A 22,326-nucleotide genomic window follows, 5' to 3' on the forward strand; every position below is an offset into this window, starting at 1 on the left:
TGATGGTGTAAGCAATGGGCTCGGCATGTGCCCCAATTTACGCTAATATAATAATGTTATACTGGGAGCTTACCCATGTATTTGGTTCATGTTTTAAACAAATTTGTTTTTTGGATGATATCTTTATTATATGGGATGGGACAGATAAAGAAATTTTATTGATTTAAATGGAACTACCCAGTTCTTCCAATTTACCTTCCAACATACTAAGGACGAAGTTAATTATTTGGATGTTAAGATAAAGATAAATTAAAAAAGGGGTATAAATCTAGGATTTATAGAAAAAATTGTTTTTCAAACTCCTATGTACATTATCAGAGTGACCATCCATTGTTTTTGAAAAAGAATGTTGTAAAGGTCAAATAAGAGTCAAGAATGACAAGTGATTCTAGGGAATTTATGGAGGAAATGGAAGTTGTCCATAATTTGTTTAAGGAGAGAGGATATCCAAATAGGTTGATTCAGACTATTAAAAAGGAAATGGTCAAGAATCGTAACATTAAATATTGTCCACTTTTGATATGCAATGGAGATATATGAGTATACCAACATTAAACATTAGGGCACAAGCTGAGGTTAACCCAGCAGTGGACAATATGGGAATAGTTGTTACCCCGGAATTACCACGGTTAACCTTAACATATTATGCTGACATTTGTTGGTTGAAGAAAGGCATCAATGGGGTTTGGAATATATTCAGGAGAATGACAAGACAACAATTTTTCAACCCCTTAGGTTCAGTTATAGGAGGTACCCAATAAGTGTGGTAGATGCGCACTGTGTCCATTCCTAGCTGTGGAAAAAGAATCAACTATTCCTGGAATTAGAATTAACTATTCCTGGAATTGGTTTTAGATTAAAGAGGAATAGTTATTCTAGTTGTTACACCAAAGGAGTAATATATCTTGCATATTGTAAGACCTGCTGGGCTTGCTATGTGGGGAAAACAGAAAGGAACCAGAGAACTCGAATTTATGAACACATAAGAGATATCAATAAAAATAATGAAAACAATGCTTTGTTTAGGCACACACTAAAATGTAAAAATACAAATATTAAATTTTGGGTGTTAGAAGTGAAACAGAGAGAGGGGAGGTGATTGGGAAACTTTTTTAGAATCTCGAGAATTAATATGGCAGATTAGATTGGATTCATGCCTCTATTTGGGCATGAATGACCATATCTCTTTGAAACCTGCATTGAAATTACTGGCATTAAATCCAAAATAATCTCCAGATTATATTTTATTATTCATAATTATTAATTTTTAGCATTGTACTTGCATAACATGTTTTGGTACTTGTTTTGGTTAATATGCTTTCAGTACATGTTTTATGCTAAATTTAATTTAAATTTATATTTAATTTTTATATCTTACATTTTACACTTACATTTATATATATTATTCGTGTATTTTTATTTCCTTATTTTTCATGAACATTTATATTCAACAAGTATATACACATACATTTAGGTGCAATTGTTAGTATTCTTATTTATTAATGATATATATTTGCAATATCCTTTACACTTTTTATTCTTTATTTCTTATTTATGAACATTTATACACTTGTGTGTACATTATATATTTATACACATTTGTTTTTTAAAAAAAATTTCTTTAAAATACATTAACTATTCACACTCTAATGTATTTATATACACTTTTATTTATGATTATACATGTACAATTCATTGGTATCTTAGCAACTTTATGGTTGTACAAAAGGTTTTCAATACATTGAATATTGTTAGGTTAATTAGTTGGCATGACAATTCACTGGTAGCCAATTACTATTGTTGGAGTATTTAAAGCTGTAATTTATGGTTTCTAATTGATTCTGATCTCGTGGTTAGAGACGAAAGCGCACTAAATCATGTTCTAATCTGTGTTCTGTGTGGTTTGTTTGTGATCGGCACCTATTAAATATACTTATATTTTTATTTACGAACAGAGGGTGTCATTTTTTGGACCTTATTGGAGGATACACCTTTATTGTGCTGATCAGTGGACTTTTTTCTTTATAGAGGGATAAAAGCTCAGATTATACTGCGGATGACCACAGTCTGAGTAGCAGCTTGGGTGGCTGTAGGAGCTGGCAGTGGAGATCGGATTGTGCAGCCATTACCAGCTCACCCATCCCAGGGGAGGGAGGCAAATATGGCTCATTACAAGAGTGGATGCCTAGTGTGAGCACTAGGGGGTTAACTCAGTGGAGTTTGATCCAGCAGAGTTTGCATTCTTATGGTACTTAAGTCTGTAGCCATCATCCCACTATGGCCCTCAGCTACAGCCATTGACCTTATACCCACTGCCTGTGTCAGCAGTATCACCACCAGCAAAGCTAGTAGTGACATAGTGGCAAGAACAGATAAGCAAATTGCTGTCGGGCTTTGGATTTATACACTTTTGGGGGGGGGGGGTGCAAAGCACAGGGCCTATGATATAATGGTGAAATTCAATAGTTAACTTACATTTCACGAGTGTGACAACTTTGATTTAAATGGATGGAAAGTGCAATAGTTATCAAACTTGTATCATAATTAAAATACACTGCTGCAAAGTATGCATTTAATGGTATACTAGAGGCAGAAGAAACTTGTAGACTGTACACTTGCCTTTTGCACATGGTAGAGATGCACGTCAGCATGATCTTGACAAAGTCTCTGTAACCAAGAGCTTGACCAGCATTTCCAGTCAGATCCAGTGCCATTTGTTGAAGCTCTTGATTGCTCCTGGAGACTCCCAGGTCCTGGGCTGCCTTGAAAACATCTAAAATATCTGGAATAAAAGTCCAGTTCAGGTAATGAACAACATTTAATGAAATACAATGCAAGTGCACTCATGTCCTGTATTACCAAATGCAACTTCAAACACTTCTACCATATTCACTTTTTGTGAATGTCAATCTTCCAGCCATTAACCATTCCAAGAGTTTCTTGTATTCATGGCAAGTCTGTTCCACAGGTCATAAATATGACTAACCTTTTATACCACCAACAATTCATTTGTTAACCAGGTAAATGAACTAGTCAAGTCAGACTTCAGCCAGAACCCAGATACAAGGAAAGGATGAATACAGGACAGTGCAGTGGTGCAGCGGTTGCATTATCACCTCACAGCAAGAGGTTCTCCAGTTAGATTCTCGGCTGGGGTGCCTTCTGTGCGGAGTCCACGTCCTCCCTGCATTCGTGTGGGTTTCCTCTGGGTGCTCCAGTTTCCTTCTACGTTAAAGACACATGTCTGGATAATTTCCTCCCAGGCCTCCGCTGAAAATTGGCTTTGTTCCAAGTTGGAATTTACCAGTAAACAAATAAAATATGGAAACCAGGGAGCTTAAAACATTCTGAATGCTCTCATAAGTGATTGCAAACACGGTTTGCAGAATGCCAGCATTGCCTCCCACAAAGTAGCATTGGCATTCTGCCATTAAGACAGGAAGGGGAAAAAAAAGGTTAGGTCTTAAGTTTCAAGCTAAACTTGCGAGTTTGTGGTTCATAGAGTGGGTCATTTGTGGAACTATACCTAAATCGTGTTACATGTTACCAAGAAAACCCATACAGATTGGAGTCATGGACAGTGACTGGAGGTTAGAACTGAACCTCATACCCTGGAAGCTCGTTACCCATTCTTCCATGTTATTTTACTTTGCATCCGAGTACTTCTCTTCCTAAAGGAATATTTTTGTCTCGTCCATTTACTTTTAGAGCTACTTTCCTACAATACTATCCCTTTTACGTTATGCAATTTTATATCGGTAATCTGCGCTCTACATGTCACATTCAGGTATTCAATGTTTTCACAAGCAACATGGGCACAGGACTGACTACCACCACTCTATATAGGGGACAAGATGTCACTTCCCTATCCAGGCAACTTTGTAGCATTACCTACTGTATTCTCAGCTACCCTCATCCACTACAATAGTGTAATGGAACTCTTTTGCTCATTTCAACATCTCTATAATAATTAAATGAGTGACATCTGTCACCAGAGGAGCTCCTAAACATTCAGGCTGCATGATGTTTAAAAGCTTAAAGTTGTACACCTTTGCTAAGGTGTACTAAGCTCAAAGTGAACTGCGCATGTCCCATTCTCTACATTTGGTCTGAAATGATTTTAAAGCTATGGGGCCAATCACAAAATCAAATTCTTAAGATGCCATGTTTTCCTGATAACTCTACAGCCCTCATCTCCAACTTCAGGAATCGTATCATATGCTCCAGAAAGCGAGAGGAAGAACTTACAGATGGGCAGTCAGAATACTTCTTACCCACCCCCACCCAAAATGGTTACTCATCTGGGTGTCATTCTTAACGGTACTGCTCTGCACCATATGTAACCTGATACCAAGTACACATAGTTGATAGTTCCAGGCCTCCTTCAGGAACTAGAAGTATTTTATGGTCGAGTTATACTCTCACCAAGATTTGTCTCTCTCCCCAGACTAAAATTAAAGAATTTGAGATGGTGTCATTGCTGTCACTGCTATAGCACAAGCAGGCTTCAAATTCAACTTTTTCCCTTCCTGTTTTTAAAAGGCTTCTCCTCTGTTTTGTAAGTTACGCCTTTCCAAATTCTAGAACAGCCAGATGCAAGTTCAGGCTTTTGATTTACAGCAAAACCATAAGTTTAGGAAAGCAAAGCTTCCTTTTAAAAGGAAAGCAAAGGTCCATGGACATCAGTGCGCTGCCTCAGTAGAGAAAAACAAAACTAAAGAATAAATGAACAAGCCATTACAACTAATCCCACTTGAATTAGAGAGGAGACACTTTCTTCCACTGGAGCAACATGACTAACTACCAAATTCTCAGCTGACTGGTTTATGTACTACACAAAAAATGTACTTGATCAAAATGTCATTATGCAATATACAGTTATCAAATTCCCCATTGGTTTGTTTAGTAGCATACCCAGTGTGTGCTTACCCTAGTTGTTAAAATTAGCACTTCACCAGATGTGTGCCTATGCCATTACCTGCTACCCAGTTCTCCATCTAAGTTTTGCAGCTCCCCTAATGTATGCTTACACTACAGTACTTTGGAATGACTGAGCAAGTTTGTGTTGGCTGTACATAATCGAAATCTGGGACGACTCTTTCTGCAGTCTAAGCAGTGCTAATTAAGCAGTTTGGCAATTCAGTGGTTAATGTTTCTGCTGCACAGCTCCTGCATCTCACTGCTAATTTCATCCTATATTTACCGCCATCAGGAATTGTGAAGGTTCGCTCGTACTGTAGTTGTGTGGCTTTTCCCTGGGTGCTCCCATTTCCTCTCGTACTGTAAGTTCATATAAATACTACATTTACTCTTGCCCTTGTAATCTCAGGATGAAAGAGCTCAGGAGGACCAACTAGCAAACTAAATTCTTTAGTTGGATGCATCTACAAGTCAAACAGATTCATAGGCAAGTAGGCTAGCTGCCATTGAGGGCTATTTAAGCCTAGCCAATTTACCTTTTTGTGCTCAAAATAATCTCTCCACATTTGGTTATAGATTGCCCTTACCCATCCCATGATCATTTTGATCTGGGTTTATGAGTCAGATGTCGTCGGAGCATTGCCTTTATGTGCTCATCCCGTTGATCATCTCTCTTTTTCGATCAATGAGTCTTGAAATATGAGAGTACAGATCTGAATATGCAGCTCATGATCAGGGTGGATCCCTTCATAAACCCAGGGGCAATGTAGAAGGTCTCTCCCAGTGTCAAAAGAATGTAGTGTCAAAGAAAGGCCACTGTGGTCCTACTCTCCCCAGGTTCCTGAAGTGCTCCAGGACCTATGGGGGATGGCCACCTATATGGTTTTTTGGGTTATATTTTCATTGGTTTATGAAGTAGCATAGGGCCATAACCTTCACAGGCCATGGCTCTGGCGTGAGTCCTCTGTAAGGATGTGGCTTCAGACCGCATTCTGTCGACCCACTTGCACTATGGTTTGTCACCATCTCATCTGCAAACTTTGTCAGCTCCTCCCATGTTGGCGCCTTTACTTACTTCTGAAGTAGATTGCAAACTCATGAGAACCAGGACCGAGCCCTTACTCCTCAAGACCGGGCTTGGGCGTCTGACACAGCAGGCGACAATGGCTTAGTTCCCTGTGGGTTCTGTCATAAGTCAACCCTTGTGCCATATGGTGATGTATGGCTTTACTTAGTTTTTCACCAGACAGTTTGCCTACATTGTGTCTAAAGGGTGGCCAAGGTCAAGGTAGGCTGTAAGGTAGGCTGTATTGGACTAACTTTGTGGGATCAATGGCCTTGGTGACTAACACTTCAAGGACACCATATTCCTTTGCATGATCTTTGGTGACAAAGTCCACTGGGTCCAAGTCCAATGTCTACCGTGTTTATGAGTCATATTATGAGCTCCATTACCTGTATGGACTTCAGCTTTTGCTCAGTTTGCTTGTTAAGCTTACTTTGGTCCGCCAGGTACATTAGTTGCCTGCACTTGAGCTACCAGCGCCTTGCATCACTCCCTCGTGAGCCGCCACCTAAAAGGTAAGGGCTGAGTTTAATTTATGTCCTTATGGGTTCCTCATAGTGCTCGGTTTGGCCAGCCGGTAGGTCACTTATGGGCCTCCCATCCGGTTTTTTTGATTTAGAGAGCACACTCACAGAGAGCAGCTCCGACCTCTTGAGCCTGTGATTCTGCAAGGCTAGCTTCGGCTGCCTTAGGGTGAGTTCCTTTAGGGGGGTGAAGTTGGGTCTGCCCTGTTAGCCAGTATGTTGGCAATGTCTTTAGGTTTTTGTTTCATTTGTAGAGCTTTGACACCATTCGTCCCCATACCTGTGAGTTTTTTAACATTTCCTAACAGGTGAGATGAGCCTTATTTTCAGATTTGAATCCACTTTTCTTTGATAGTTTGGTTGATTTTAGTTTTATGAGATTTCGTTTTTATTTTTTTAATGATCAATGATGTCTTTTATTCCCTTTGTTGGATTTTGTGCTGTCTTGTAATAGATTTCTCTCTTCCAGTTTATGAGTGTTAATGGCTTGAGGTCGCTGGATCTTCTAGTTTACTTGTTATTTTAAAAGAGGTTTTATTTTATTTGGGATTGCTGTTCCATGGGCAGAGGGAGGTGTTCATAGCGGATATTGTAAGGGGCAAGAATCAGGGTTTATTAGTGGATTCTGACAGGGGTGCAGTAAAGGATAGTTTTGTTTTCTTGAGTAGTGTGAAGTGCTTTTTTGGAGAGTTTCTCACTATGGTCTTTTGTTTGGGTTAGGAAGCGGGATGATGAGTCCTTTGAGATTAGTTTATAGTCAGATCCATTTGTTGATTTTGTTTGCTACGGGGTGTGGTGTTTTTTGTCCCCATGGGACAATGAGAGTGGATCTATTTTTTTCGGGGTTCGTGAACATGAACTAGCCTATGATATCCATTCTGTTACAAACTCCAGGAACGTCCTGCTGAAACTTGGGCTTGATAAAGTTGTTAATGTCCTATATTTTTGAGATTAAGGACCCAATCCTCCAGTATGTGGAGAATGCATTTATAGTTTAGTTCCCTCCAGTTATTTCAGGTGCATAATTCCTGAGTTTTTGAGGGTGTGGCCTGTAGTACTATAATTTGTGAGCAGTTTTGCCTGTGTAAGGCCATTTGGATGGGTCGATTTTCGTAACGTTGCCACTGTGTCATTTGTTTAGTGGTGGTTAGTGCCTATGGAATATGGATCCTTGATATGGAGTTTGTGGAGGGGTTTTGGGTGGGAGTATGTCATGATATGAGTAAAAACCTAATAGTGCGGGGAGTGCTCTCGAGCCTTGAACCAGGTTTCAGTGTGAGAACATCGATGTTCTCCATACTGAACTTGAATTGCAGCGTGCATTTATTGTTTCCCAGACTTCTGGCATTGAGATACAGCCCAATTTTTCTTCCCATTTTTTGTTTTCTAGGTATTTAGCAGATGCCTTGCAGATTTTGCCCACCCAATTGCACAGTAGCTTGCCCTCATTTTAGATCCCAGGGTGACCGGGCTTGGCATTTGACATGAGCCAAGCCAGTCCAGGGAATCAGCTTAGACCGTAAGCCAAGCACCCTTGAACATCTTGATGTGATAGGGTGCATCCCCCTTGGATGACACCAGACATTAAGCAGGCATTTCACCAGCTAGTCATCTTGTATCTATATTATGTAGGTCATCTCTGTTCAGGCTACATACTGCTCAGGGTTAGGTAGCCTGCCTCAGGCTAGCATGAGGGAGACTGCTCATATGTCTCTCTTCATATTCTCCAGGAAATCTCCGTGTGGTCCATCACCATGGCTGTGAGGTGCCTCGTCAGCTTGCTGACTGTGACGGGTTGTAGCCCTGTGTGTTATGTGTGGCAGCGAAATGCAGCTCAGCCTGGTGACCTAAGACAAGCTTGTTCTGAGTGGTATGTCCCCCTGTCTCTGTATCTGAGGTTGAGCCTGGCCTATGGGTATGTTTGGTTTTTATTGGGGTATTTTGTGGTTTATGCTACCTGGTGGGTGGTTTGAGTGTTGCTTGTTGGGTGTCTTCTGGTAGCAGTTGTGCTGTTTGTGTCTGCTTTGGTGCAGAGCCTGCTGGCTAGGTATTTTTTTTGTGTTTATCTCTGTTGTTCTGTTGTGTGTTTATGTGTTTGATCGAGTGGTTTTTTGTGTGTTCCTGCCTTGAGTGGTGTCTGTAGTTGCTTTGGCTGAGTTCCTTGTGCTCAGGTCTTTTTTTGTTCCTGTTGAGAGGTCCAGCTAGTAGTTGGCTAAGCAGCTGCATCCATAGGGCTAAATAGCTGCATCTCTCGCAAGTATTTGGCAGTGTCTGTGTACATAGAGGCACCCATGGACATGAGAGGAGATTAGATTCACCTGCTGGACAATTGAGAACATTGACAACTGGAGGAGGGAAATACTAGAATCTTAGGAGAAATCATAGTAAAAACATGTTTTAAGTGGGGGTTTAGTATTGAATGTTTTATGCTTGAGTGCTTTTACTTATATAGCAATGTTATGGAGCAAGTGCCAGAGTAATAAGTGTAACTGTAATGCAAAGTGACAAAATGCAAAAAAGAACAAACAGTAAAGTTCTTTCCAAGTGAAACAAAATCAGTAAATAAATGCATGCAAGAAATGATATAGAGAAACAGAAATTCAGCAAACAAGGTGGAAGAATATACAGGAGCAAACAAGAACAAACAATTATACAAAGATCTAAGCTAGATTTCAGGCACCTGAATCTAGAACCAGAGATACAGTTCAAAGGTTCACCAATTTCAGTAAAATATTTAACAAATATTCGGGTTAACAGAACAACCAGAAAATGCCCAGCTCAGAAGGGCAGAGTCCAGTCCTTTCTCCTGAGAGTGTGCTCCCCAGACTGGCCTCCTAAAAAAGTAAACTAGCCTGAAACCCGGATTGCTACCTCACCAACACTTACACCACTGGGCTCAAAATCAGGCCACCAAAGCTCAACTCTGAAGCCCAAGTCCTGCCACCAAAATCCTTTGAATGATCCTAATCAAACAACTGCTCTGCTTCCTTAAGTAAATAACATTGCTGAACTGAATAATCCATACACTAAAATCCAAGAAATACAACCTACTGAAGAATGCTGCCATGAATAGCACTTTAGATGCCAATAATATTTAGTAGATCGTTATCCAGCACAAAGCTAGATCACAAAGGCAGCATCATAATATGCAAACAAAGAGCACCAACTTCAGATACAGGTGCACTATATAATGCACTATAAGCAACAGAAGACCCCAAGGGCAGAGGCCAGCTCCTCCCTCTTCAGAAGTGCAGACTACTTAACCGCCTCCCAATAGAAAAATAACTGGCAAAGCCCAAGTGCTTAAAATCCAGCTTTACTTCACTTTAGAATACCACACTGAGCTGTTCTCACACAGCAGTTCTCAGAAAGTTCCCTGTTAACCTACCTGTTCACGCTAGTGCACCTGCAAAAACACTCAGCAACAAAACAACGAACAAGAAGCAGAAGTGCAAAAAAAATAAGCCTGAGTAGAAATTAGATTACTAAAAAGTAATAGAATGAATTGATTGAGTAATTAATAGAAAAAGCCCAAAATTTAAAAGCACAGTAAAAAGCAGTAGGTAAGAAAATTTTTTTTTTTTTTTTTTTTTTTTTTCTGAAAAGAGTGCTGATATCAAAAGCTTGAAAAAGAAAAGCTGAAGCTAGAAAAAAAAAAAAACAAGCTAGAAGGCTTCCCTCAAACACAAAGGCAAACAGGCTCAGCAAGCCTACAAATAGTCTACACCACTTAAGTACCACTTAACGAAATAAGCTTAATTTTTTTTTTTTCTATTTTTTTTTCCTTTTGTACACAGTATGAGGAGTTTGAGAACGAATATGATCTCATGCACTCCAGTTGAGTGAGCAATGTGAGGGGGCCCAGAGGCAGTTGGGGGGCAGGCTGAGGGGCGGGTGGTTTCTAATAACACCTAAGATTAAAAACAGTAAAACAGAGTGTGAATACTGAAGAAAAAAAATAAGAATAAAAAATTCCTTCTTGCTAGCCTTCAACACAAATTAAATCAAATTAAATTTTGTATAAAAGTGCAAAAAAAAAAAAAAATTTAATAAAAACTTAGAAATTCTCTTATGCAATATAGTTGAAGTTCTTTTCTGCCAAGCTCACGTTTTAAAGCACGAACTATATCACATGGACCAGCTTAAACATGCAAGGACAGGAACTGAATGTGGCTACCCTACCCACACCCCACCTACTAGCAAATAACAAAATTCAGCCAACACTAGCTTTTAGCTAATAATTATATATTACTAATGAGAATAACTATGACCATACCATAGATAAGAGGGGCTTTACATGGGATAAGGGGCTTTACATGGGATAAGGCATTCGGGAGCCGACTGTCCATTAGTAAACAGGAGCCAGTCCTGGGGGTAGATGCTCCATTTCCTTTTCATAGATCTAAGTTGCATTTGAATAAGGACAGGGATTACCTTTGTGTCCCAGAGCAGTGGTGTCCTCCCAATATCTGTCCCTCACAAACCATTCTGTTGATGTTAAAGATGTTTAGATCCCTAGACAGAGGGGATCTGATGCCATTTTACTGAGGGATTTACTGGACATCAGCAAGTCATGGTTTGGAGGATGCTTTGTATGCCAGACAGGTCACCTCTTAAGTCTGTAGTTTAGAGGATTGCACAGTGACAGGGCAAGTTCATCCATGTAGGACATGTTTAGACCTTGTATCCTTTTAGTAACCTCTCTGTGGGCATTTCAGTTATGCTATCTCTGTGGACATTTCAGTTCTTGTACATGTCTGGAGAGCTGAGTAAAGGGGAACAATGACATCCCTAGACCTAGGCAATCCCTTTGTTTATAAGCTGTTCAACATAAAAGGACCTTCTTACAACAATGGACACATGCTGGTCAAAAGTTAGGTCACTGTCTGTACAAGTTCTCAAATCTCAACAAGTGGGTCAGCTGTTAGGGGGTGTATTGTCAGTGTGGCAATTCCCTGGGGAAGAGGATTTCCCAAAGGATACAATATCATTAGTTTCAGTCCATGATTTTGGCACCAGTTATTTGGGGCAAACCTTCCTTCAGGATGGCCAAGTCATTTAGGGATTCAATGACTGCTTCTAGCCTGTAGTTGTATGCAAACTCAGTCAATGAGAGCCCTTATTGGCTTTTACTTCAGAAAATTAGATGCCAAAACATGAGGAGTCCCAGCACAGAGCCCTATGGGGATCCACTGGTGACTGGTCTCTCTGTGGAGATAACTCCACCTGTGTGCGTGTCCTGTGAGCCGTTTTGCAATCCAGCAGATGACATAGGAGTTTGATTTCCAGTTTTTCTACCTTTTCAGCTATGCCCAAGTTGGGAATGGTGTCAAAAGCTTTGACAGATTGAGGTATGCAGTATACACCATTTTGCCTTTATCCATTGCTTTCGTGACCCTTTCAAAAAAATCCACCGGGGTGAGTTAAGTATGACCTGCCTTTGACCAATCCAAACTGAGGTGGGCCCAGTGTCCAAACTGAGGTGGGCCCACTTTTTGGAGGTTCTCTATGTCCTACTTTTATAAGACTTTCCATGGCTTTGCACACAAGCTTGTCAGACCAATGGGTCTAATTGCCTGGGTCATGGGAAGTTCTGGTCTTCCCCTTATGCAGGGGAATGACTGTAGCCATTTTCCATTCACTTGGTACAAAACTTGTATGGAAGCGGAGATTGAAGTTATGCAGGGGAATGACTGTAGCCATTTTCCATTCCCTTGGTACAAAACTTGTATGGAAGCGGAGATTGAAGTGTGCTGATAGAGGCGTGGCCAAGTCATGTTTCATGCTATTTTAAGATGCATCTAGGGATATTGTCAGGACCCATCAATGCCAGTATTTTAAGGCTTTTGATAGCACTTAGGATTTAGTCTTGTTCAATAGCTGGAGGTGAGCCAGTTTCAGGTATATCTTGAAAGACAGAGGGCAAGAGGGGTAAAGATGGAGCTAAAATTGTCAGTAGTTTCTCTACATCTTTAGCCTCTGTGTATGTTAACATCTTTATCAGCTTAATTCTCTCGGGGTACAGCTACATCTGTGCAACTGCACGCATCCCAGTATAGTCTGCTGGTATCGGTTTCTGCATATTCAGTGAAGCTAACTGGGTTTGGCGGGGATTTTAAAACGTGTCAATGCATCACTTACAAGTGCCTTAAAAAAATCTTTAAGGGTACCCTGTGCAGAAGGGATCTCAGATTTCAGTTGGAAGATTTGAATGCAAGCTGTTTGTCGCGCATCTTGATATTCTGCACAATTTTGTTTAATTTCTCTCCCCAGCACTTTCTTGCACCGACAGGAGTTTGATACTTCTGTACTGTCCCTAATTTTAGTAGCCACCTTTGTTCTTGCATGCTGCATTAGAATGCTTATTCTCCAGTCATTTGGGGTACATCTGTCTGTACTGTCATGAAGTACCATCAGTAATAGTTTCTCTCCAAACTTTATCTTGATCATATCGGCCATGACTTCATAGGAGATTGCTGCCTCCCTCATGCTATTCACTTCCAAGATGTTCTGCCTCTCCTTGTAGAATATATGTGGGCAGTACAGCTTCAATGGGGTTTTGTTCCTCCAGAAGCTGCTGTGAAGTAGTTTCATGCTGTCTGGACTGGTGAGCAGATGGGTGTGGGCATCCGTTACGAAGGGCATCTGACAGCTTATCTTTTAAGCAGATATATTTTGTGCCAACTACAAGACACTTTCTATCAGGTGGTAGGAGGTTTGCCAACACTTTCAGTGCTATTATGACTGCTGTCTCTGCCTTATCCAACCAAATTTCTTAAATGACATGCCAGAGTCTTCAGGCAAGTTATTTGGCATAAACCAAATCACATCTTGGTCAATCTGGTCTCCTGAACCTGATTGATTCATCTCCAGAGCTGTGGACAAGGGTAAGGTGGTTCACACAGCCTATCTGGACCTCACCAAGGCCTTAGACACCACCCCCCTCTCTGGAATCATAGATACTTACTAAGCTGGGCATCAATCCCTATATCACTCGATGGGTTGCCAACTGGCTTACTGACAGAACCCACACTGTAAAAGTAGCAGACTCCAAACCCAGCTCCAGACAAGTGACAAGTGAAGTACCTCACGGTTCAGTCCTGGAAACACTTGTTTGGCATCTACTTCTCTGAAGTAGAGGCCAACACAAAGGGACTCTGGGAGCCATTATTGAATCCCCAAATTATGTGGATATTCTACAAAAGGGCCATACAGAAACAGATGCTTGGTGCCAGAGCCATGGGTTCAAGCTCAATGCCAAGAAATGTATAGCTCCCCTTTGTGAAAAAATCTGTACCTGTGAATTACCACATAGGTGGCAGTACACTAAACACCAAAAAGTGTGATAAGAGACTTTGGGACAGTGGTCACACCTTTGATAACCACATCCCCACAACAGTCAGGAAATCCTTTTATGTGGCACACCTCATCACTAGGGCTTTCTTCCAGAAAAAAGGTAATTGTCTCACTGTACTCATTCCTCATTAGACCCATTATAGAATACAATGCCTCATTTGGTATCTGCAACAACAACTGGACAGGCCACAGAAATATCTCACTAAAAGAATCACAGGCCTAAAGCAGATGCCCTATGCTGACAGTCTAAAAATATATCGCATTATCGTCTACTCAAGAGGTGATCTCTGCTTAACATACAAGGCCATGTCAAACGCAGAGCTGTTGGACATGCTACAGCAATCCCAGTCCCCCAGAGCCACACACTCCAGGGATCTAAACCTTGTCATCACAATGAACAAAACATTTTATTTATTTTATTTTACATTTGTTGACCAGGCTAGTCTAACTGGATATATGTCCATTTTCAGTAGAGGCCCCGGGAGAAAAGCTCCAAGCATGAACAATAACAAAGTTAATATATAACAAAGACATGTATAACAGTACAGAGGTAGTATTGGTTAAAGATAAAATATAGTATTAAAAATATTGCCTATATACATTATGCTAAAAGTTAAACTAAATAAAAAACAAGTACACTAAACACAAGTTGGGTATGAGCAACAGAGTCAAATCCTTATATTTTATCCCATTACTATGAGGAGAAAAAAAAAAGAAGTAGATTTGGAGGTGTAGGTTAGGGGAGAGGGGAAGGGGTATGAGCAGGAGGGGAAAAATGTTTCAGTCTGGGTTAGCACAAGGACAAAGCCTCTGAGTTTTAAGATGTTCTTTAATATGTTTGTTGAATAGAGAAGTAGAAGCTAGAGTAGAAAGTTCAGGAGGGAGCAGATTCCAGTTTTTACCTGTAGCGTTTCAGAAAAGTGAGTCACCAGCTTTGTTGTTCGATTTAAATCGAGGAGACCAGGAGTTTATTTGCAGAACGTAGTGTAGCTAGATTTTTATATGGTGAAATCAGATTAGTGAGGATAGGGGTGGCATAGGATCTTTTGTGTGATAAGTAACATGCTGGAAGGATAGGTTCCTGTCCCAGAGACTCCCCCGACTCTGGAATAGACTGCCCATACACATCAAGCAGAGCACTTCTTTGGCACTCTTCAAAAGGAACCTGACGATTGGATGGGAGATGAATCACATCAGTCACCCTGCTAGACAGGGGTCCAGTGAAGTAAATATTGTGGGAAGAAATAGCCAGGGAATTATGGCTAGGCTGATAGCCTAGTGCCAACCTACTACGATCAGCCTTCTAGAAGGTAGTTAACATAGTTCAGTTCATAAAAAGTGGTCAAACAAATATGGAAGCACTCATGCCATCTTATAACAGCTCCTCCCATTCCTCTTGCAACCAATGGCCTCAGCTAGATTAACACTATATAAAAGATCAGACTATTACTTTACAGAACAGATGCATGGTCAAGTTGGATTCCTCCCACAGAGAGTACTTATTACTTTCCTAATCTTGTTCCTTCATCTTTGATCTCCTACATTCGCAGTCTCAGAACGTGGCACCTCAGCAATTGGTCAGGGATACAGATAAATAGGCTAGAGGGGACTGGAACTTATTGGAGAAAACCGTCAAAGGAACCAAGGTATTGGAAGCAAATAACTAGAAAGGGAAAGGTAATAGAATGGGAAGAGGCCAAAAACTTATTTGGAGTGCAGGTTAGCGATTGCTTTCTCCATCATGGATTGATATTAGAGTATAGGGAAAAGTGAAAGAAATAGGGGGCTCCTAAATTATAGATCAGCACTGGTAGAGATTTTAATAGAATCTATAGCAGAATCTGCCATTAAAAAACGAATTAGTAAAGCATATAAAATATCACATAAGAATCAGGGGAGCTTAGAAAGGATTGCAGAGAGACTGGATAAGAAATTCAGAGAGAGACAATGGGGGTAATATATGTATATCTGCCAAATATGCAACAAAGTCTAGAAGATTTAGGATATTTGCCTGGAAGTGTTTACATAGATATTTTTATACACCAAGTAGACTCCAAAGAATTGTTCCTCAGGTGGATAGCAAATGTTGGAGGTGTGACTGGCAAGAAAGACGTGGCTGGGAACATAATGAGCTGGCAGACATTAGGGGTTCCCTGCGGAACACTGTCGGAGATGCTGGGTTAGCAAACTGGACTGACTGGGGAGATGATTTTTTAAGTTATGCTACATAATTGGAATTGCCTAGACATAAGGCCTTGCTGAGTCTAATTATGATGGCTGCCAAAAAAAGCAATTACTAGAAAATGGAAATCAAAAGTCTAGACCAACTTTACTAAAAGTAATGGATATAGTACCAGAGATAAAGGTTTACAACTACAGTTGTTTCAATGCTGTCTGATGTAAACTGTAACCAAGTCATATTTTGTATGTTTTTCATTTATACAAGTGTAAGATTATTAAAATTTATACACATGACAAAGGCAAAGATGCTTGGAAAAAAATGGTTTCCAGAATAACTGCTTGCCTTACTTCTCTCGCATACAGTTAATAGCAGGGGACACTTCAGTCCCACCACAATTTCCAGAGAGCTCACAAAAAGTTTTACTCCAGTACCATCCCAGCAGATTTTTGCATTTTATCCTTGTAAGATGCCATTGCTTTTCAGATCATGTTGCTGGTTTCTCTGCATTATAGCCATTTTAGAGAGTGCATTTCTAGTTTGCTCAGTCTTGTTTGAATTCTCTTTGCTGTAGTGAGTTGTTTACATTAAGGTGGTCTGGGACCGCTTTTCTCATGCGGGAAGATGGTCTGGTCTGACTGAGCTGGAGCTCACACAGGAAGGCTTTTAACGGAGACTGCTTAACTGGTCAGGAGTATTTGATCAGTTCTGTCCTCTACAGATTTGGTGTCACTGCTCATTGCATGGCAGTGGTTAGCAGCGCCCAAATGGAAGTGAAGTTTTCCATACAAAAAAAAATTCCCACTGCACTTGGGTGTGCCAGGAGCAGCTAGAGTGCACATTGAAAATCAACCCCCAAATGAATTTGGTCTTAACTGGTTGTCAGTAATGCACTATCCCTACCTCAGCATACAGACCAGACACAGACCCACCTATGTAGAGGTTCTCAATTATAACCTACCTAAACCACAAAAAAACCTAGATATTGCACAAACAAAAGTATCCTCAGCACCCTCAAAATATTAAACAAAAAACACAACACATATGGCCAACATCCCATAGTATTTGTGCTAATCCAGTAAGGCACCACACAATCCAATATTTTGGTCACAGGAGACTCCATTTTGAGAGACAGATGTCCCACTCAAGAGGAAGTAAGGAGTCACAGTCAGGAGCCAGGGTCAGTCAGATCATACACACACTTAGATCATTGAACCACAGTGTGCCAATGTGACTTATAGTCCATGTATGTGTAAGCAATATCTGCCTGGTCTACATTAAGACAGAGCTCTCAGACCCCTTCTCCCAGGCCAGTAGGAGCCTAGCACTGAGTAGAATTCTACCTTTTCCAAGGAGGATACCACAATATGAATAAATTGACTAAACTGGTTTGACAGTATGGTGCTATTCAAAGGGGTTGCAGTATTTGTCAGCCTGACAGGATACAGTCAGCAGACCTGATCATGCTGTCTGCACCTGTCCAAATACTGGCTATAACCTTGTCCCACCCCAATACTGCTTTTGTGTGTGTTAGGCCAACCTGATAATCTTACCAATATAGCTAATCTAGCCCAGGAAAATATGAAGGCTCAACTGTTCAATACCAGGAGTCCAAACAAACCTCTCCCTGAAGCATGTAAATATCTGGGGAGTTAAGTCATGGTTTAAAGCCAGAGAGAGCACCCCAGCATGGCAGAGCTATAATGCATTCAACATATTTACACCCCACTACAGCACAGGAAGGCAAAAAAAAAAGGTGGAGGTGTCCATTTACATAAAATAGAACATCAAGGCTGGCCCATTAGTATGACACTTGACCGTTCATCCAAATTACCTTAGACAAAGTCCCATGCCATCTATTGCAAGCTATAGGTCCCCCTCCAAGATGCAGAGAAGCTACAATACATACTTAATGTACTGGAGACACTCCCCATTCAAAAGCAACACCATAACCCATGAGCAACTATTACCCCCAAGATAAACTAGGAATCATACACAACCCCCTAACATGCAGGCCCCAAGGACTCCTTGCCTTTGTAAATACACAACACCTTGGACCAGTTAATCCTTACACCCACTAGGGGGTGCAAGCTTCCTTGACCTGGTCCTGCCAAACATGGCAGAATGTTGCATCCTCCCTAGTGTAATGCCCTCACTGGTTAGGTTAGACAAAGCCATCTCCTTTTGAAGTAAAGGAGAAACCTGCAACACTTAACTATGGAACTCAATTATGGTAGGGAAATCCTCTTACTACTTCTGACACCAAGCTTTAAACCCCGAAAACACTGCTACTTATGTAGACTCACAGAAACTCTGTATATAGAGCTGTACCTACCCAGATTATGCACTGGATCAGCTGGGGGGGGGGGGGCTGCCCCTGGTGGAATCCAATGGTGATATGTTATACAACAAAAGGAAGAAATTAAAAATGGCAAAAGTTAGGCAGCAAGCTCAAAATAAAGAAATTGCTCACCAACCTAAAGCAGCAACTCAAGGGACTACCCAAGTCTACCAAAGACAAACAAGAAGCAAAATTAATAAAGTTTCCAGAAGCTATATCCATAACTTCAAAAGCAATATGGAGCAAAGTACAGAATTATAAATAGAGCCACAAGATCTAGCAAAACCTCCACCACTACTCCACCACCACTACTACAACTAACCACCACCACTACTACTAACCACCACCACCCACCACTACTAATCACCACCAAACACTACTACCCACTAAAATAGTGAGTCTACCTGCACAAAAAGGCCAGTTACTAAGGGGGCAGTCTCTCGTTTGACAGTTACTAAGGGGGCAGTCTCTCATTTGACAGTTACTAAGGGGGCAGTCTCTCGTTTGACATCTATATATTTAAAGACTAAAGGCAGCATCAAGAGCCTCTGGCTGCCCAGGTTAGGTTATCAGGACTACAAATTGGGTGTACTCATTGAATCCCCCCCCCCCACAAAAGACACATCCTCCAAGACGACCAGATGCAGACTACCTGGTGGCAGAGTCACAGTCCCAGGACTCAATACCAAAAAAGATGCATAACAGTAGCTTTCAGAAAGATGGGCACATCAGCAAACTAGGACTAGCAATAGTTCATTGCCTAAACTATCATGTCTTATATAGGTAAATGCAACAGGCAGCTTAGAGAGAATTAGAGACATCAGGAATAGCAAAGACAATGCTCTACCCAAACATGTGATGGAGCATGGTACAGAACACAGCTTTAAGTTTATAGTACTAGAGGTAATAGCCGAAAGTTTAAGAGGGGAGCATTACAAAATGGACAAAATTAGAACAAAAGTGGATTCTCCTCCTTAATGCAGATAGAGCCCCTGGTTTGAATGAGGTTCTTTCACTGAAACCTTTCCTTAAAGCACGTGCCTTGAAACCTTAATTCCAGTAATGGATTTTAAAAAGTTATTTAAAATATTAAGTTTATAGATCTATTTTTTTTTTTTTTTTATTATGAATGTTGTTTATATGTATAATATATATATTTACATGCACACATTTTTCTGATTGCATAGGCATATTGCATTTATGAAGTTTAAGAAGCAGAGTCAGCACAGTTTTAAATGGTTTTTGACTGCATTCACTGTGTTCTACTATTTAAGCAGAGTTTATACTTTTATAGAGCGAGTCTGATGAAGCATTTTGTATTACTGTGAAAGCGCTTACTTTTTCAGAATAATTTTTTGTCTAGCTGTGTTGATCCGGTACTTTGTTCTATTTTACTTCAGCAAACTACTACATTGACAATACACCCTCCTTAAGAGTACACTCTAGTTTTATGACAAACCAGTACAATGGAACAATTTCAAGTTTAAAACTAGAGTACAATGCCTCTTTAGTTATGTATCTGGCCAGGCATGTGCAACAATTGCAGTGTCCGCAGAAATTCCTCACACAAACAATATATGGTATAGAAAAGTCCTATACAGACCGCCTCAAAGCCTCGGCCCTATAAATCAGTCTACTACTGGCTAATTGACCTATGCCTGGCCAACAAAACATTTCTCCAATCCAGTCCTAATGGACCGGTTGCACATCCTGTAAAACAAATAGCATCAGAACACACCTGATTCAGGGATAAAAACCTTCCCCGCAACATAAATAGGACATGTTGGAGAGACTGGTATGTCAGAAGCTCTCTTCTCAATAAGGCTTTCCATGCACGTGAAGCAGAATCCATTGCTGCATTTACTCAAGTGAAACTTGCATCAGTGAATAGGGAACCATAAATATACCACCTTGTCTGATACCAGGTCTTAGAGAAAGCTTTCAAATGCTTGGCCATCAATGTCCCAAGTATATACACACCCACAAAACCCTTGGGGGGGGGGGGGATGTATTTTATTGGAAAGCATGGTTAGACTCAGAGTGCTCCTGGGCTAATATTCAATGGAGGATTTCAGGAAAACTGGTCCACTGTAGCAACTTAGAACAAGTCCAGCCCATCCAACACTTGGTCTCAGATTCTTTTTACTAGCCTTATCCTCCATTGTGACCAGTTATGATCCACATTTTCTGCTTGATCACCCATCCATTGTGACCAGTTATGATCCACATTTTCTGCTTGATCACCCATCCATTGTGACCAGTTATGATCCACATTTTCTGCTTGATCACCCATCTCATCCATTTTGCATTTCAGCCATCTGTTGCTTAAACAGCATCATGGAAACAATCAATTCCAGCTGCTTAGTCTTACCCTTCCAGAAATCCTAAACACACAGCAAAAGCCAGGTTTCACCAACAAAAGCCAGGTTTCACCAACAACTCAACATTCATAAAGATCTTCAAATGCTTCACATGGAGTCTTTTTGGCTTCATTCAAAATGTCAAATTTCTATTTTCATTGGTTCACACTGAGCAGCCTTAGCCAATCACAAAACATAACTTTAGTCACAGTATATATGGAGAGAACAAAGAATGTATCATTGAATTCAAGTACAGAATTTCTTCCTAGAAACTCTAATTTATGTTGAAATGTGCATTAACCATTCCCAGAAATACCCTACACCCAGACTTTTTGGGATTCACTACCATAACAGAAAACAGCATTCCAGCTGCAATATCCTGTGTACATTCCTTTATACCTCCCAGTTATGCCCAGGAATTAAAAATTTGCAAACTTCATCAGTTATATGCAGTGGCCTTCTGAACACCCTCCCAAATTTGTTTCTGCCACTAGTGAAAAGCGACAGACCACTCCAGACAAGTGAGCTATGAATTTCTTTACTAGTAGAAATCAGCTAGAACCTTAACTGCATGCACAGTGTGCAATCCACAATTACAGACCAATCAGTTTCATATGCCAAGAGATATTCCTCCCCCACTTCAGGCACAGTAGTCTTGATTTATTATACATTTTACTAATGAGATTCCTCACACTCCTTTCTTGCCTACACTATTTAAGTTATCTGGACAGATTACGGCAGTCCGCTCTTAAAATGAAGGATAAAGGGAAAAGCTCTAGCTAACACTTTGCTGTCGCTATTATTTATGAAGCATAAAATGATCTTACCAGCAGCAATTAAGCTACTTGGCATCCTTTATCAGAGAGGTTTAATACAAACTGTTATACAGGCTTCTTTCTACAGTCTTGAGTTCGACTCCTGAACTAACTTTCAAAAGTCTGCAACTCAGTAAAATTATTTTAAAGAGACAAGCTCCTAGGGAGGGAGAGACATTTCTAATGATGCTGCCCTCTAAAATGCAATGAATACAAGCTCCCGGGACAAGACTGAGGCCAATTAGAATCATCCCTAAAACAAGTCTGGAGAGAGGATGCTGCCAGCTGTCTTGCCTCCTACCAGTCCAGAGTACCAAAATTAAATTTACCATCCCTTCTTGGTCTGATGGTTTGATTCACATTCTCTATTCTAAATTAGGTTAACTTGGTGATTACATCACCCCTGCAGAGAGTGACATGACAGGATAGCCTAGGTACATCACCCCTGCAGAGAGTGACGTGACAGGATAGCCTAGCTAGTAATAAACTTGCCAGCTAAACAGAAGTGAAATGAAACATTGCTTCCAGTAAGCATCGTATGTAACACAACAATGTACTCAAAATACACAGATGTGCACCTGGCCCATGACAACACTTCCAGTAGCATATCGGCTCTAAAATGGAGCAGAATGATGCGACTGGTGGTATGAATGTTCTAGTATATAGTTTCATGTATGAATGCCTTAGTACATAGTTTCATAATTTCTAGTGGAGCACTGCAAAGCCAGGGCTCACATCTTAAGGGCTTTAAAAGATAAAGGAAAA

At 40.6% G+C, this 22,326-nt stretch overlaps 1 protein-coding gene across 1 annotated transcript in view; it reads right to left on the reverse strand.

The window, feature by feature from the left end:
- LOC122814146 (allograft inflammatory factor 1-like) overlaps positions 1-22,326 on the reverse strand; it is a 37,507-nt gene that overhangs the window by 2,402 nt on the left and 12,779 nt on the right. Inside the window, exon 5 of the mRNA XM_044086758.1 lies at positions 2,620-2,782. Within this exon, the coding sequence (XP_043942693.1) occupies positions 2,620-2,782 (163 nt within the window). The remainder of the gene's footprint in view (positions 1-2,619; positions 2,783-22,326) is intronic.

The sequence above is a fragment of the Protopterus annectens genome, chromosome 10.part0, assembly GCF_019279795.1.
Source record: "Protopterus annectens isolate FY-2018-M chromosome 10.part0, PAN1.0, whole genome shotgun sequence".
Classification (NCBI taxonomy): Eukaryota; Metazoa; Chordata; order Ceratodontiformes; family Protopteridae; genus Protopterus; species Protopterus annectens.